General features: G+C 29.8%; 1 protein-coding gene across 1 annotated transcript in view; it reads right to left on the minus strand.

The window, feature by feature from the left end:
• Nucleotides 1-18,169, minus strand: part of Khc (kinesin heavy chain) — a 139,771-nt gene that overhangs the window by 16,238 nt on the left and 105,364 nt on the right. The window contains exons 7-11 of the mRNA XM_075380977.1: nt 13,237-13,374; nt 12,847-12,947; nt 10,475-10,875; nt 7,054-7,200; nt 2,914-3,054 (exon numbers count right to left, since the gene is read on the minus strand). Of these exons, the coding sequence (XP_075237092.1) occupies nt 2,914-3,054; nt 7,054-7,200; nt 10,475-10,875; nt 12,847-12,947; nt 13,237-13,374 (928 nt within the window). The remainder of the gene's footprint in view (nt 1-2,913; nt 3,055-7,053; nt 7,201-10,474; nt 10,876-12,846; nt 12,948-13,236; nt 13,375-18,169) is intronic.

Consider the following 18,169-nt stretch of genomic DNA (forward strand, 5'->3'; position numbering starts at 1 on the left):
AAATAAGAAGAACCCAATAGGGTTAGACTCGCACTTATGTGGAACCAATACTGATAAAAAAAAAGTATCAAGGATAAGGAAAAGGGGATGAGTTGTAACAAAGGGTGATCTATCCAATAATGGGTATATCAGAATAGTTTTCAATCTTGTCCAGGACCGAAGAAGAGTTCAAGAGATGAAAGCAATAGAATTAAATTGATTTATTTTATTTTCAGAGAAGAAATTAAAATTTAATTTTCCAACTAACCTCGAAACAAACTTCCTTCAGACATAGTAAAAAAAGATACAAACCCTTAAAATAACTTTTAATAAATTCTTCAGTTATGATTATACATAGATGTGTGTAAAAAATTACATAACATTAGAAATTGTTAACAAAAATGTTTTGGATATTGCAAAAAAAGTGGTTTTAACCAACATTAAAGTAGTTCTGACTATTGTTGGTTTTTATAATTTTAACGCTAAGATCTTATAATTCTAGTTAAACCATTTTAATCATACATCCTACTTATCTGTAACAGATTTTCCAACATAAAATTTGTAAAAATAATGATTTTAAATTTTTAAAAAAAGAAGTAATTAAGACCAAGTTGGTCTTAATTTTAAAAAAATTGTTTTTATTTACATTTTTACGTAAATTATTTTTAAATTTGATTTTATTGATTAAAATTAAGGTCAGGTTGGTCTTAATTTTAACTATTCAACAACTCGATGATTTAACGATCTACGATTTATTTAATGATCTGTAATCATTACACTAATCATAGTTATACCGAGAAAAAACTACCCATTTTAAAACTAACTACCAAACAAATTGATTTATTTAATAGAATACTGCAAGAAATTAAATGTTTATGCTGTAAGCGATGATTACCTGGTAAGTGAAGTGGAGAATCAAAAAAATGAAAAATTATAACCTAACATTTAATGTTCCACACATACTCATTGATGGCAGAGTATAAGGAGCTTAAATTGTAAGATATTATCTACAGGGTTGATGAATAAAATGAAAAATAATTAAATAAACTAGTTTATTTTTAAACAGGAAACGTAGCAAAATTACAGCAGCTCTTATTGTATCAATGCTAAAAAACAAATCACATAACCAAACCACTGACAATAGTCACTGAAACATTATTTCAATTTTTTATTCACTCATTTCTTTATTTCACTAAAACTCTTATTTCATCAGGATATAAAACACATTCAATAAATTTTTAACAAAAGTTTACAAAAACAAAAGTAGAATGCTTATATATTAATAAAATTAAAAACTGTAATAACAGTAAAGATTTACATAATTAAAAGTAAATAAGTGTTAAGTCCTTGAGATCTTTTGGTTTTTTCAAACCATCAGGCATTAAAATACTATTAAGTCAAAAGTTAAAATATTTTAATTCCTGATGATGGTTTGAAAAACCTAAGGATCTTGAGGACTTAATACTTATTTTCTGATAAGGTGGGTATATATATATATACGAGGGCTATTCAGAAAGAAAGGAACGTTTCCTCCTGACGCCGCCAGAAAAATTCAGCAAGAGATTACCTTAACTATCTCCAACATCATAACCGGTGATGAGACATGGGTGTACGGGTATGACCCTGAAACTAAGCAGCAGTTGACGCAGTAGAAGTCGCCAAGTTCACCACGGTCAAAAAAAGCACACCAAGTTCGCAGCAACGTGAAGTCCATGATGATTGTTTTTTTCGATATCAAAGGCATTATCCATAAGGAATTTGTTCCTCTTGGTCAAATTGTCAATGGGATGTTCTATTGTGTAGTTTCGAAGCGGTTACGTGAAAGCATTAGGCGCAAACGTTCAGATCTGTGGAGTAACAACAGCTTGGTTCTGCACCATGACAACGCGCCTGCACACACATCGCTAGCCGTTTGGAATTTCTTGGCTTCCAAAAAGACGGTAGTGATTCGAAAATAAAATTTCAATTGAAAGGTCGTCGTTTTAACACAATTGAGGAAATTCAGGAAGTAACGCAGAACGTGCTTCAAACACTTACACCTGCAGACTTCCAGGGATGCATGGAATCATGAAAAAAACGCTGGGATCACTGTATCAATGCCCAAGGGAATTACTTTGAAGGAGGGAGTGGAAATTATAAGATAAGGTAAGCTATTTTATTTTTACGGTAAAATTCCTTGAACTTTTGGGTAGCACCTCATATAATAACCTGTAACATAAATGATTAAAATATGAGCAGGCCTACTAAACATGTTAATCAAATGACACAGCAACATTTAAAGGAAAGTTGCCAAGAAAGGAATGATTGTTTAAGAGAAAAAACATGAAAAAGGGATGATTGTTTAAGGCAAAAATAGAGTAAGAAATGCCATGAATATTACTAAGGAGATTAAACAACGATAATATAAATTGTTATTAATATCCTACTCATACAGGGAACAGAGTAATATGGTACTGTGCGAGCAGTCAGCGGCTAAGGGTGTCAAGACCTTCAGTTTTTTCTGGTATTTTTCCTAAAATTGTCATTGGATTTGGTTAAAATTTATATGGGACCATTCCAAAAATATACACTTCCAATTAAAAAAAAAAAAATTATTAAATTCCGGTTTACTAATGTCAGAGATATTGCATAACATACATTAAAATAAAATACGGTCAAATTCATAACTTTTTCCTTTTTTTGAAGTTCGTTAATAAAGCATTAATTTTCAATAATGTTTCTAAACAATGTTTCTTGATCACAGTATTGTAATGTTACTTGCATCAGATGCTTCCAATTTTATTTCACTTTTGCCTTATTTCCTTACTCATTGTCTCTTTTAACATAAAATTTGTTAAATCCAAAAATATTAAGTATTCACCAAGGTTCTGTAATAAACATTCTCTTTATATATATATATATATATATATATAGTAAATAATTGAATACACTTACCTTTTTGTTACAATCAGCCTGATAAGATTCCATTACTTGACATCGCTGTACTAAATTCTTAACCTCAGATTTCATTTTTGAAATATATAATCTAGCAACTGTAAACTCTTCTTCAATTTTACCGTTTGAATCACTATTTAACTGTAAACAAAAAATGGAAAATTAAAAATGGCAATCTGTACATATATTCTCATCAAATTTCATTAAACAAAATTAAAAATAAGTGAGGTAATCATATTATCAAATTTTTCTAATAAATTTTATATTTTAATGCATAAAGGATTCCAGAAGTAAAAAAAATCTACTTTTTAAACTAATTCTGCTAACTTTATGAACAATTTTATCTGAAATACGGCAACATTTTTTGTTGAAATTTTTAAAATCTCTTATCTAATGGATTGCTTTATAAAATACATAGTAATGAAATCATTTTTTCAATAAATACTGCTAAAAAAAATATATTTTTTCTTAATACTCTATATTCAAATTTTAACCATAGTTTTTTGATAGACTGCTGCTAATATGGTAGGTATAATTATTTTATTAAAAAACATTTTTCAATACATGAATTTTTTATTTCCTACAAGTGAATGTATAGTTCTCAACAGAAAGGGACACAACATTTGTTTTTATATAAAATCTATCCTGGTATTTCTTTATGGCTATAACACGTAAAATACCTGAGGTGCACAAATCATCTAGACTGAGTTGCTTTGTCTGAGATTAGAGATGTTCATTATTATAGCAACAGTCAAACTGAAATGATGATAAAAAAAAATATATTTAGCTTTTATTCTGGAGATAGGCTATGCTGTTTATAATAAGAGATATTTAGAATAAAAAATAACTAATTAACACTTTTATAGTAGGAAAAGCAAATATTAACAAAATATTTTTTAATTTATAATTTTAGATGGAAAATCGTGTAATAAAAACTAAATTTATAATATTCAAAAAGGTTTTACATATTATATTGCAACAAGACCAGTATAATGGACCTAACTAATGGATTCCTACCAATTAAGAAGAAAGTAGTAAAAAATATAATAATGGGAGGATCCAAGAAAGGGATAAAAAAAAACCCTTTTAGTAAAGTTAACAGGACTGTTTAACAGTCACCTTGTAATATGTCCACTGTTACACCTAAACAGATGTGCTTTCATGAGAAGAATTACTGGACCTAGGTTAGGAATGCATGGGAATAAAAGGGCTCGGTAAATCGTTCTCACGCTCAACTGGGGGTTTGGTCCGGCAGGTAAAGAAGATAGGAGTACAAATACTCTGTGGAAGACCAGTATGAAATCAGTTTAAGCAAGATGTTATGATGTCAGTCGGCGAAGAGGTCAATGAAGAAGCAAATTTCTAGTGAATTAAGTTCTGCACGATAAGGCTGAGCTCACAAATAATTCCAGTACATGAAAACAAGAAATGGTTTCAGCAAGTTACTGTAAGACTATAAGTGAAAGAGATAATGTACTAAATTTCATTCATAAATTGTTAGGATCGTTTTATTTGTGAACAGCAAAGGTATTTGCAGTAAAAGAACTTTATACTTATTGTACTATTGTTATTAATACAAGACTAGTGATTAAAAGTGTTAAGACTAGTGGTCATGCTAATGTCTTTTGTCAATGGCACTGAATTCTGCTTTTTATTATTTAGCTGCCTGTGAATAAATTCTGATGATTACTTTAAAGTCTATTTTGTATATAATCACTGATTATTATTATTATTATTCTGATTATTATTGTGGTTGTGTTTACAATTTTTATTATTTGTTTTATTATTGTCATTTACTATTACTACTGTCATTATTAATATTATTGATTTATCTTGTTTTACTTTTGTTTTTAAAACAATAAATTGCAAATATTTTCAACTGTCAATCTCTCAATATTCTGATCGAGCTGCGAACATTCGACAATATTATACAAAATTTAGTCTCCAGCTAAACATGAATTTTTCTACAGATCTCAGTTTTATGAAATACAAACTAAAATTTTTCTCATCTTTTATTTCTTATTCTGAAAATGAGATTTAAATACGTTACACAAAATTTTAGCTTTTTTATTGGAACTTTTTTTTTTTGGCGAAAAGCATTTCCGCTTATCATCGCCTGGAAAATGAAAATATGAAATATAAAATAAAAATAAAATCTGATAGACAACAACAAAATTAAAATAAAATAAAAACTTAAAGTAGAAATGTAAAAACAAATTTAAAACTCAAACTAAAATGTTAAACATAAAAATATACAACTACCGTACAATACATTGGAACTGCCTGAAACAATAAACAGTTGTTTATACTGTACTGATTTTTTTAATGTCTCAAATGTATTGTACTTTTTTCAAGTATATTCTTTATTTATTATTTTATTTATTTACTTAACTATTTTCCATTATAATTTTTTTTTCTGGAGTGTCTACTAATGAAGATATTTTAATAATCAAATGATAATAAATACATCAAAATAGGTTTAAATGTATAAGTAAGAAAAGTTTTTAACAGTTTCTGAGAATATTCTTGTTTTAAAATTTATTTTATTAACAGTTTAAAAATAACCATTTTTGTATTCATATGATCATGCAACCTAAAATGGATATCAAATCTACATTTTAAGTTTCTTGTTACAGGATTCCTAGCAAGGTAGAGATATTTTGTTGAAACTATACTAGATGATACCAAAACGCATAGATCATACTTTGTGCCCAATAATGAAGATGCAAGAGTTTTATTTACTTTTATCTCTTACGAGTACTCATACTTTTAGTTAGGATAGGGCGCTATGGAAAAATTTTAATTGAAAAAATGCCGCAACTTGGAAATGTCTGTTAACCACTGGTATAGATTGTATAACTTGTCATGTCTGTCAGTACTTTCACAGCAGTACAAGTATGCCACTTTTACAAACCCAATGTGCATTATGTATTGCTGAAAATTAATTTAATCACTTTGTTTTAATCTGAATAACAAAGAAAAAATTTTTTTGCGTAATTTTCCCAATAGTACAGAATAAATTGACTATTTTTCATGTAATGTCTAGATTTCATGGAACAGAAAATTATAAAATGTTTGTCTATCAATTTTACACAATGACAGATTGCAGTTGCTTTGTTTTCTAGGAATGTTACTCAGGAAGCATCTTCAACAGACTGAACTTTCGATTAAATTCATTCACAAGGCAATACAAAGAACTAAAGTTATGTCCATATGAAATTCAAATAGTGCAGGAAGTTGGAGAACAGACAATTTCAGAACCACCATAGGTGATTCAAACGTTTCATTTATGATGGTGTGCATGTTTTAGGAAATCTTATTTCTTTATGATGATGCACAGTTCCATCTTTCTGGATATATTAACAGCCAAAACAATGGAGTATGGAATGAAAACAATAATTGCATTTATCATGAAATACTATATTTAAAAAAGAAAAAGAAATGTAGAATGTTATTTCAAATTTTAGAACTACGAAGAGTAAACCTGAGATTACAAGGTTACAAGCTGCGGTTACATGCCACACTACCGATTTAACTATGAAGTTACAATGTGAATTTTTCAATAACCATCTATTTACCCTGAACTTTGGCCTCCATGGTACCTGGATCTCTCACCAACAGATTTTTCATTTATACACTCACCTGAAAAGTACTGTTTGCAAAAATAATTTGCACACTTTGGATAAACTGAACAAAAATATTAGTGCAGCAACTCTAAGGAAAGTTGTACTGATTATGAAGAAATGAGTTGATACCTATAATTAGTGCACAAATGGACATTTTGAACACTTATTACAATGTGTAAGCAGAAAAAAGTCTGGTTTAGTTTCCTGTTCATAATTAATTAGATTAGTCTTGTCATTAAATAAATATAGTTTATTTTACAATTGGATTGTGACTTTAACATCCTGAATGTAGTTTAAATTAAAAAAAATAAATAAGTAATTGTAAAATAAAATTGGTAAATAACCACATAAGAGTAGTGACTCAATATATATAAATAAACAAATTACTGACAAACATTACCCAATCATATATAGCGATTCTTGCAGTGTTTTGTGCTCTTAATACATAAGGATTAAATAAAAATATAATTTATTTCATCAGGAAGACTAATAATTGTTAATATTTTTTATTTACCTTAATATCACCTTCACCACCAATAGCGACACCAATTTCACCGAGATCTTTTAATAAATTAGTTAACATTTCAGTAATGCGCCGCCTCTGATGTGTTGACATATCTTTCAATTGTTGTAATTCAGAGGAAGTACTATTAAGAGAAGACTGAAACAAAAATAAAAGTAACATTTAATTACTGAGTGAGGATAGTTTATGCGATAACTAAATTTAAAAAAATATTTGTCAGTTTAACTTTTCAGTTCATGTTCAGTAATGTTATGTTGTTTAATCAACTGTAAACCAAGTGCTGCTGTATTTATAATGGCATCTATCAAACAACATTGAATGAGAGCATGTGGTGCAAATGCTCAGAGCTGCTATCACAACTATGACAGTGGTGTAAGGAAACGGTACTTACTTTCTCAATACACATACACACACCTCTTCTATGTATTTAAAAATCAATGTTTGCTTGTTTATCCTGTATGTGTTCCTATACCATTGTCCAATTATGATGAAACTTTGGTGAGTTGTGCGCACGCCTGTGAAGGTTTCTGAATTAGTTTGGTCCCACTAGGTGATGCTGGGATTGACATATTTTGAAAAATTGTATTTATGATCTGATTTAGCTCATATTCAGAATATATAGTTACGCGAAAAGAAATATTTTTATGAAAAATGAGCCCTCTAGGTGGCGCTGGGGTTGAGATAACTAAAAAAATTGTATTTATGGTATGACTTGGCTCATATTGAGAATATGTGTTACTTACATGGAAAGAAATACCTCTCTAAATGTGGCTGGGGTTGAGATATTTGGAAAAATTGCATTTATGGTCTGATTTGGCTCAAATTCAGAGCATATATTAGTTAAATGAAAATAAAGGTTTTTGCAAAAACTATACCCGCTAGGTGGTGCTAGTGTCGAGATATTTATGAAACAAACAAACAAATATACAAACAGACTTTCTTCTTTATATATATATATATATATATATAAAAAAGATTACCCATGCAAACAAGATACATATTAAAAAATTTTACTTTTTTAAATTCATCTGGAAGATCACAGGCAAAAGTATCTAGGCTCTGACAGTTTTTCTTAAGTGGTCAGAAAATGGACTGTGAATAAGTGTATTAGTGAATAGTGGAAAAAAAAGTGTTTAACAAACTTACATAAATAAGATTTTATTAAAAGTTTGTGAGTTGTTGTGTGCATGCCTGTGAAGGTTTTTGAATTAGTTTGGACCTGCTAGGTGGGACTGGGATCAAAATTTTCAAAAAAATTGTATTTATGGTCCGATTTGGCTCATATTTGTCCAAGAATTACAAAATTATCAATTTCTATCATACAATTGACCTAAAAATATTGTCAATTCTGCATTTATACACATCTTAATCCTTAAAGCCTCAAGGTAATGATATATCGTACATGAGTACTTGTGGTAAAAGTCTCACCCGTATGATATATCGGTATGTAGTTTTTATGTTCATATATTTTTTTACGTTACCGCTAGATCGCTCATACATTATCTTTTCTTACAGCTTACAATTCGTAGCTATTGATAATGTAGGTTGTTTTCATTTTACGATACGTATTTTAGAGAATAATCGATTTCAAAATTCTGATAATCTCTGATGTAAACAGTAGTGTGTTCCGTGCATTCATGGTTATGTTTTGGTTACTCCGTGCGTTTATAAGGGATTTTTTATAGGTATTATAATATTATTTTATGAAATAAGAGTTTCCGTTATAGTGTTAGTTACCATGATTCGTAAAATATTCAGATTTATTCGTTAGTTCAGTGTTTTTTTTTCTACAATGTCCGGGCCTGGTAGACGTCTTACTGATGCAGAAATTAATAACTTTTTTGTTGATGATACTGATAACGATTTCGAATTATCTAGTGACAGTGGGGCTGAAGAAGATGAGGCATACAGAAACATCATTGAACCGGAAGATAATGTCCTTCTTCCACATCAATTTTTGGAACTCCCCGGCCCAAAACATATGCCTAATCCAGGTTCCACACCTATAATTTATTATTTACACTTAATTTACTTGAACTGATGGTGAAAGAAACCAATAGATCAGTTGATCAATATTTAAATGCAAATAGAGATAGGCTGTCTGAACCATACCGAAAATGAAAAAATATTACCATTTCTGAAATGAAAGGTTTTATAGCTTGCATAATGAATATGTGGATAATTAGAAAACCTACTCTTAAGAGTTACTTTTTTTTTTTTTAACACCCCCAAAGTGACCGGTCCTCGCCGTTAGGCTTTAACACGATCACTTCAGGGTGTCATGGCAGTCGTCTGCCCCCCTGACTTGGCCTCTCCTAGGGCTTCCCTTCGGGGTCCCACAAGTGTCATCAGGATACAGTAGCCATCCCTTCTGGACGACCACTGCACCCCTCAACTAATGGGCTGCCCTTCCCTGGCCTACACTAGGTTGCTACACTCGCATTGCGCGGGTCCAGCAAACCGCCGCGTCCCCCCACTCTCACACCTGAGGGTCCCGAATGCATCATTGGAGCACCCCGACTAACCCGCATTCTTGCATATGCAGGAGCCAGAGTGACCTCTGCATCCGACTCTTAAGAGTTACTGGAATGCAGTATCATCACAGGCAACCCCTTGGTTTGGTAAAATGTTTTCTGCGCACCATTTTAGAATTATTTTGAAATTTCAAAGCATAAATGTTACAAAAAAAAATGGTAACACAAAAATTTCAATAACTCTGTAAATAATATGAATTTTGAAGTGAAAATTTTTTTATTTTGTTCACAAATAATTTTAGTTTTTAGAAACAGTGATAGATTAGATATAAATAGCAAGGATTTTTTTCAAATAAAGAACAAATTCAGTATTTTTTTTTTTTTTAAATGAGAAAAAGTTGAATTTTATTTTTTAAATAATTAATCAAGGGTGTAACACCATTTTGGATCGCAGCACCACAATCGACATATTTTTCTGAGAAATTACAATTTTTTTCATAATTTTATCGTGTATATTGTTATTTCTGTGGCATTTCTACTAAACATCTACTTTTTATGAAAAACGTGCTTGAGGCTTTTAACTAGAACTTACAAAATAGGCTTGAGACCGTAAGGGTTAATACACTTGGACATTATGAAACACAAAACATGCAACAACATACTCTTAACAAGAAGGCTCACTCAATTCAAATCTGATACATTCTTCAACAATATCCTTAATACAGGAATTTTAACTAAAAAAAAAAAATAATAATTCAGAAATAAATCATGTAAGAATATAAAACAAAAGGATTACTCATTGAAGGTATGATTATATGACATTTTTTAAAAATGTCATATAAAAAAAATGTTTTACAAAAAATTTATTTTTTGTAAAACATGTCATACAACATAATTAAGAGTTTAGTTTTCAAAATTTCATTTTGAAAATAATTTACCTGCTTCTGCATTAGTTCTTCGGCAAGATTTTCATTTTCCTTATTCTTACTTTCGACTTCCTGACTCTTTTGATCATAATTAACAGCTAATTCTTCTAATGCTTGTAAAACTTCTTTTACTTCTTCTTTAGCGCTTTCGTTTTCTTGGGTAATACGATTCATTTCTTGTTGTAACAATTCGTAATCTCTTCTAGTAGATGCAATTAATTCTTCTTGTTCCAGCATCTGTTCTTTTAACTTTTCAACGTATTGCGATTGCTGATTAATTTCTTCATCTTTTTCATCCAACTGCTGATATAATCGTTCTCTTTCTTCTTCTAACTTCTGTCGTTCTTCATTTGATAAAGAACCTAACATTATACCGGCACCTGGTGTAGCAGGTATTGGACCCAATATGACCTCTATTAACAGAAAAAAAAAATTATTAATGGCAATATTTTTTTATTGAAAAAATATTAATATAAACATATCTGTATAATATTACAAGAGAGGCCATTCTGATCCTTATTTTAAGGGATTTTTAAGATTAAGTAGTAAAATTAAAGCAAATTGTAGGATTAACTTCAGAAGGCAGGTAAACAAAAATAAGACCATCTATAATGGCATTGATAGATATTCAAGAAAGCATTTGATAATGTAAACCAGAATAAAATTAAGTTTTAAAAATTTAAGACTATTCAAATTTATATACAAGCAAAGAATTATCATTATCATCAGCTGTTTACAAGAAGGTTATATTTCAATTTAATGTACTTTTATTATATTATCCATGAAGATACCAATAAACAGAGCTATGTATTACTAAAAACAAGAAAAATAAATTACTGCCCATTAAATGTTAGCAGGTACAGCTATCCAAAATCAGATGTACAAGGGTAACAATTGACTTTTAAACATAAACAATTTCTTTGATCATCTTAAAAAAATTTAAGTTAAATCTGAAGAGACAGTTGATTACAGAGAAGTTTCCTTATCAATATACTAAAGTTCACAACGTAACACAACTTTCAAAATTTCCCATTTCTTTGAATCACGCTGTATAATGTTGCATCATTCATGGCTCATTAAAATGCAGGTTATACTCAGCCCTACGAGAATTTTGGTTATGTTCACCATACAGAGTGGTAATATAATGAACATAATTGCGCTAACATTACAGAAAGTAATTGTGAATAGAGCTTGTTGCACCTTGGGTTCTTTACTCGTGTCAAAAGATAATTAGTTTAAAGCCATCGCATTAATGTATTTGCTTTCTGTGCGAAATAATGAAACATTACATACACTATGCCCATTCAGTATACATAATAAAACATATATATATATATATATATATATAGAAAAACACTACATTTAAGATGGATTTTATAAACTGTATCAATCATATAAACATAGAGGGTCATTGAAAAAGGTTGCAGCAATAAAAAAATAAAAAACAAATCTCCCTATGTAAATGAGATAAAGTATTAATTAGAACTGCAAAATAATCATATCATCAAATTTTTTCAGACATGACTGGCTGTAACCTTGACCATATGCACATAACAATACAACGCCTCTGCACCACTATCAGTCAGTCCAATGGCAACTATCACAGGGAACGTTTATTTAGAGATGCTAAAACTGTTACTGCAAGTTGACCAACAAGAAAAGAAACGTTGCTGCAATGTTTCAACAAGATGGTGCGTCCCCATACTTTAGCGTAGGCATTCAACATGCTCTAAATGAAAGAATTGTTGGATAGGTAGGGCCTGTCCCCCTGTGCTGTGGCCTCCGAGAAGCCCGGATTTGACACCCATACACTTTTTTTCTATGGAGATACGTTAAAAACATTGTCTACAGTGAAAAATATCAGGGAATATGTATAACATTTAAGACAGGATCACTGCTTCTAATGCCACAGTTGATCCTGCGATGATCCAGCAGACATGGACAGAAGTCGATTATCGTCTAAGTGTTTGCAGAGCGACCAACGGAGCTCATACTGAAACATCCTAAGGTATGTAAGAAAATATTTGAGTTAGTGAATTTAAAAAAAATACATGTTTGATTATATGTAGTAGTTTCTGATAAATTTTTTTTGAATTGATGCAACATTTTACAACGATCCTGTATGTTTATATGATTGATACAGTTTATAAAATCCCTCTTAAATGTAGTGTTTTTCTATATATATATTTTCAAGATCTAATTAAATATGTTTCCTTGTATAATTAATTAATTAAGCGTAATTAAGAAATTACAATTTTTTTAAACTTAAATTAATCAGATTCAATAATCCGTCACAGACATTAGAATGGTTAAGTCTTTAGCTGTGCATAACAAACATCAGTTTCCAACATGTAATTTTATTGAATAATTATAAAAAAATATACCTTTTTTGTTATCAGGTGGTGGTGCAACAGGAGTGACCGGTTCAACTGGTTCTTGCAAATTAACCTGTTCCTCAACATTTACAGTTTCACCCTTTCTCCACCTGTATCAAAAGGATAACAATTAAAACATAATTAAAATGTTTGTATATGTATATTTCTTTCTATTATCAGCTGAATCGTGATGTAATAAACTGTTCATATATTGGTGACTTCTAAATACACTATAATTCTTTAATAACCACACCGAATTGTACACTTGTAAAAATTTTGAAGTATACAATGTCTCATAACTTTTGTCGAACTGATAACAAAAATCAGTATATTTAATAAAAAGTATTAAAAAAAAAATTAAAAACAAAAAAGAAAAAAATTCCAAAACTTCAAACATACCTTTCAAGTTCACACTCTAATTTCTCCAATTTTCCTTTAAGTCTCCCGACTTTCTCCTTTTCCTTCTCATATCTTCTTTTCCATTCTTCTGCTGTTAATTCTTCATTAACTGTTACAACATTTTTAATTGTCTTTGCACTAAAATGTAAACAAAAATAAAACATAAGAATAATTATCAGCTTGAACAAATAAACACTTCAAAAATAAAGACAAATTGAATAAATTATTTATATATATATATATATACACATAAACAGTAAAAGCTCCTTATTCGCGGAGGTTAGAGACCGTACAAATGCTGCGAATATCGAACAGAACTAATACTCATTTAAGGAAGAATGGTTAGGTTTTGTCCAAAATGAAAAAAAAAAAAATCATGTGTACTTACTTATGGTGATGTTATTGATGAAATACAGATGGCAACATTAATTATAAGCACTGGTTTAATACAGTACATAGGTACACTACACAAAAAATATTTAACAAAATACAGTATATTTCCTAATTTACTCATAAGCACTTACCGAACTGTTTGATTTAAAAAATCACTACAGTACGTATTGTATTAGAAAACAGTATTAACATGTTGAAATTATACTCAGTAATCGCCTTAAAAGACAAGAAAACATCACTAAAGTACTACGTAAACTAAAATTAAAATTACTGTAAAGAAAATTTACAAAACTAACCTACAGTATTTTGGATTGCATTTACGAAAATTTGTAATTTTTCCTTATCTCACTCTTGTTTTTAAATGTGAAATTCTGTGTATTCTTGCATGGCATCCTCAATTTTGCGTTTAAAGATTAAACTTCTGTTCAAAGATGGATCAGCATCTATAAAAAACTGGATAAGATCATAGGATAGTTTAATGCCATCGGTAAGTGTTTTGATATTTAACTGTTTACCAGGGATTGTATCTTCTATCTCTACATGTTCATTCTCTACCTGTGCCATTAAATCTTTTAATATTTTTAATGTCACTACATAATATAATGTATGCGAATATGGAAAATTTTAGCAGCGAGTATAGAAAAAACATCGCAAAATATTGCACCGTGAATAACAAAATCACAAATATGGGAAGTGCGAGTAAGGAGATTTCACTGTGTGTGTATATATATATATATATATATATATATATATAATAAGAGATAATGTGCTATATTGGTTACTGAAATAATCATTAAGAGAAATACTAAAGCATAGTTTACAGAAAAATAACAATTTAGATGTATATATTTTCATTCATAAACAACCACAAACTATAGGTATTTCAGATGTAAATGTAGAAGAGACATTGGAAATGAAATATTTTGAAGTTGTCAATAATAATAGTTGCCTAAATTTAACATATTGATGTTAAATTTTCTTAACATTATTTTTGAATACTTTTCAGATTGTAGAATGGAATACTACAACACATCACAGAAGTGGAGCAAATTGTTTTACGAGGAGTAAAAGTTTAATGTTGGACTACCTATCATTTTACCACAAAAATGAACATTGGGTCACTATACTACTGAGAAAACTGAACATATAAAAATCTAAATCATTCAGCAAGAATTTACTCTAATATTAAATTTATATTATTGCTATCTTATCATGATTAATAAATTCTGAATTTTAATAAAATTATATGTTAAATAAATAACCAATACATTTAGAAAAAAATTACTGTTTTGGATAAGACTGATCTCTGTGGTGGAGTGATAACTGCTCTGTCTTTCATCTGAAAGTTCTGGGTTTGAATTCTGGTCAGGCCAGGCAAAAAATTTATCATCATTCATTGGCATAACACTGTTGTTACTGCTGTTAAATAAATAAGTTATATTATCCGAAAACATAGGATTTTTTTCAAGAATGCTAAGAAATACTGACTTCTCCTGCAGAATGTGTAATGCTTAATGCTAGTAATATGATAAACAGTAGACAATGGTTATTGATATTAAATACAGAGTTATCATAAAAGAATGGTGCGGTTTCAATAATTCATGGGAAGATTGTATGGAAATTTCTAGATGTTATATTGGTATCCCTGAAAGCCTCCAACCCAAAAATTTGTTTATCAGCAGTTGTAACCACAATGTCAGTTCTTGTATTGTTGTTGCGGTGAGTTTAATGAGGTTACTATGTTTTCGGATAAAGATAAAGCAAAGTGTGTTTTATTGACGGCTGAATTAAAATCCGTAATTTTAGTTCAACGTGCGTTTCGACACGAATTCAGAAGAGATCCACTGCACAAAAATAACATAACACGTCGGTTCAAATAATTTGAAGAAACTGGATCGGTTAAGAAACAAAAATCAACCGGCAGACCAAGTGTACCAGACGAAACGGTTGAACTAATTAGACGATCGGCAATTGGAAGTCCTGGGAAGTCCATCCCCCGTTGAAGCGTCGAATTATGTATTCCAAAATCAACAGTTCACAAAGTTTTACATAAAAAACTGAAACTACACGCTTATAAAATCCATATACTGCAGGAATTGAAACCCGATGATGGTGTAAAACGTTACAATTTCACTGTTGAAATGTTGGACAGAATAAGTGAAAACGAATCATTTTTAGATGATATAATTTTTACAGACGAAGCTACATTCAATGTAACGGATGTGTTAAGAGACACAATTCATGAATATGGGGCTCTGAGAACCCACATGCAATTATTGAGAAACAATGCGGGCCTAAAGTTAATGTTTGGTGTGGTGTGATGAAAAATCATGTAATAGGGCCTTTCTTCTTTGCTGAAAAAACAATTAATGGAGTTGTGTATCTTGACATGTTAACCGATTATTGCTTTCCTCAGCTAGATGAACTCGAAAACATTCATCGACTTCATTTCCAACAAGATGGTGCTCCCCCGCACTTCAATGCGTCACGGATGCTTTGAACAAAAAATTTGGAGATCGATGGACAGGCCGGCAATCCAAGGAGTCCAGACCTGACACCTTGCGATTTTTTCTTGTGGGGGTACATCAAAAGCGTTGTTTATACACAAAAAATTTGCGACTTAAACCACTTAAAAAACAGAATTTATGAAGCAATGACAACCATTAATGAAGAAATGTTAACTAATGTTTGAGTATCGTTTGGACATTTGTCAAGCGACTAAGGGCGCACATATTGAAACTTATTAATTATGTAAAAAAATTAAAAAAAATTATGGAAATCTTGAAAACATCATTTTCAAAACAAATTTAATATCAATTTTTGAAATCTAAGATGAATTTCTTTACAAAAAAAATTTTCTCTTTGAGTTTATAAAAAACAAAATTATTTTTGGCAGATAATTAATTCACCTCATAAGCCTGGAACAGAAATTTTGTAGTGTAAAAATTGTTTGCCTGACTATCCAAAATCCAGGAACTTCAGATGAAAGGCTTAGTCAGTACCACCTCTGCACTGACAAGGGTGTTGACCAAAACACAATAACTGAAAAACTATACAATATTACTTTGGATAATTCAACTTAAAGGTAAACAATTTTAATTTTCTACTAGGATTGGCCAGTACATTATAATACTTTATGACAGAATTTTCCTGTTAAAATAATTATATAAACACATAATTAAGCATTTTTTTAAAAGTATGAGTATCAGTTTGAATAACTTTTTGACTATCATGAATTTAAGAAAAAATAAATAACAGAACTTGATCAAGGAATGTCTATTAATCGACTTACGATATCATAATAACTTAAAATAATTTAGCATATCATATTCACTTTGTTTTCTTAAGTTATAGTAATTACATTTTCTGTCAAGTCTTAGTTCAGAGGATCGTATTTTTTTCATAACATAATTTGCTTCAAACAATGAAAAATTATTATAATAATAACTAATGCTACTCATTTTACAAATATGCGATTACATTATACGATAGAAAATAATTTTTAATTCTTCATGTAATCATTCCTTATTGTTCTAATAATAATAATGAATATACATTTTTCTAACATGTATTTTTCCTTAATAAATTCTTTATTGTTCAACAAGAAATATTTAGTAAACTTTATGGACATTTGCCTTAACATTAATCTTTACACATTATAACCAGCACATGAAAAGAATGGTTATCTAACCTCTTCCACTGTTACTTAACACATTAGCTGTTACAAGTAAAAATTGTAGAGAGAGTATTATTAAGTTTCTATGATTTCAAATGGCAAAGAAGATGTTTTATTCTTATTTTATTTTATAGAGTACTAAATACAACATTTTTCTTCTTTTCCTAGTATTTTTCAATTTAGATAGATACTTTTATTAATATACAAGTGATGTATTTTTAAATTTATTAATTTTTTTAACAACAAACTGAACCAAATATATAATACAGGGTTATCATAAAAAAAATGGTGCGGTTTTGAACATGGTTTAAATTAAAAAAGAATTACTTACAGTTTATGGTTTTATTTTTCAAATTTGTCGTCTCAAACATTTTTTTACATAATTAATAAGTTTCAATATGTGCACCCTTAGTCGCTCGACAAATGTCCAAACGATACTCAACTTCTCTCCAAACATTAGTTATAATTTCTTCGTTAATGGCTGTCATTGCTTCATTAATCCTGTTTTTTAAGTGGTTTAGGTCGCAAATTTTTTGTGTATAAACAACACCTTTGATGTACCCCCACAAGAAAAAATCGCAAGGTGTCAGGTCTGGACTCCTTGGAGGCCAAAGTATGGGTCCTTGCCTGCCTATCTATCGATCTCCAAATTTTTCGTTCAAAGCGTCCGTGACCAACGCATTTAAGTGCGGGGGAGCACCATCTTGTTGGAAATTAAATCGATGAATGTTTTTGAGTTCATCCAGCTGAGGAAAGCAATAATCGGTTAATATGTCAAGATACACAACTCCATTAATTGTTTTTTCAGCAAAGAAGAAAGGCCCTATTACATGATTTTTCATCACACCACACCAAATATTAACT

This window comes from Lycorma delicatula, chromosome 13 (assembly GCF_047948215.1).
Source record: "Lycorma delicatula isolate Av1 chromosome 13, ASM4794821v1, whole genome shotgun sequence".
NCBI lineage: Eukaryota > Metazoa > Arthropoda > Insecta > Hemiptera > Fulgoridae > Lycorma > Lycorma delicatula.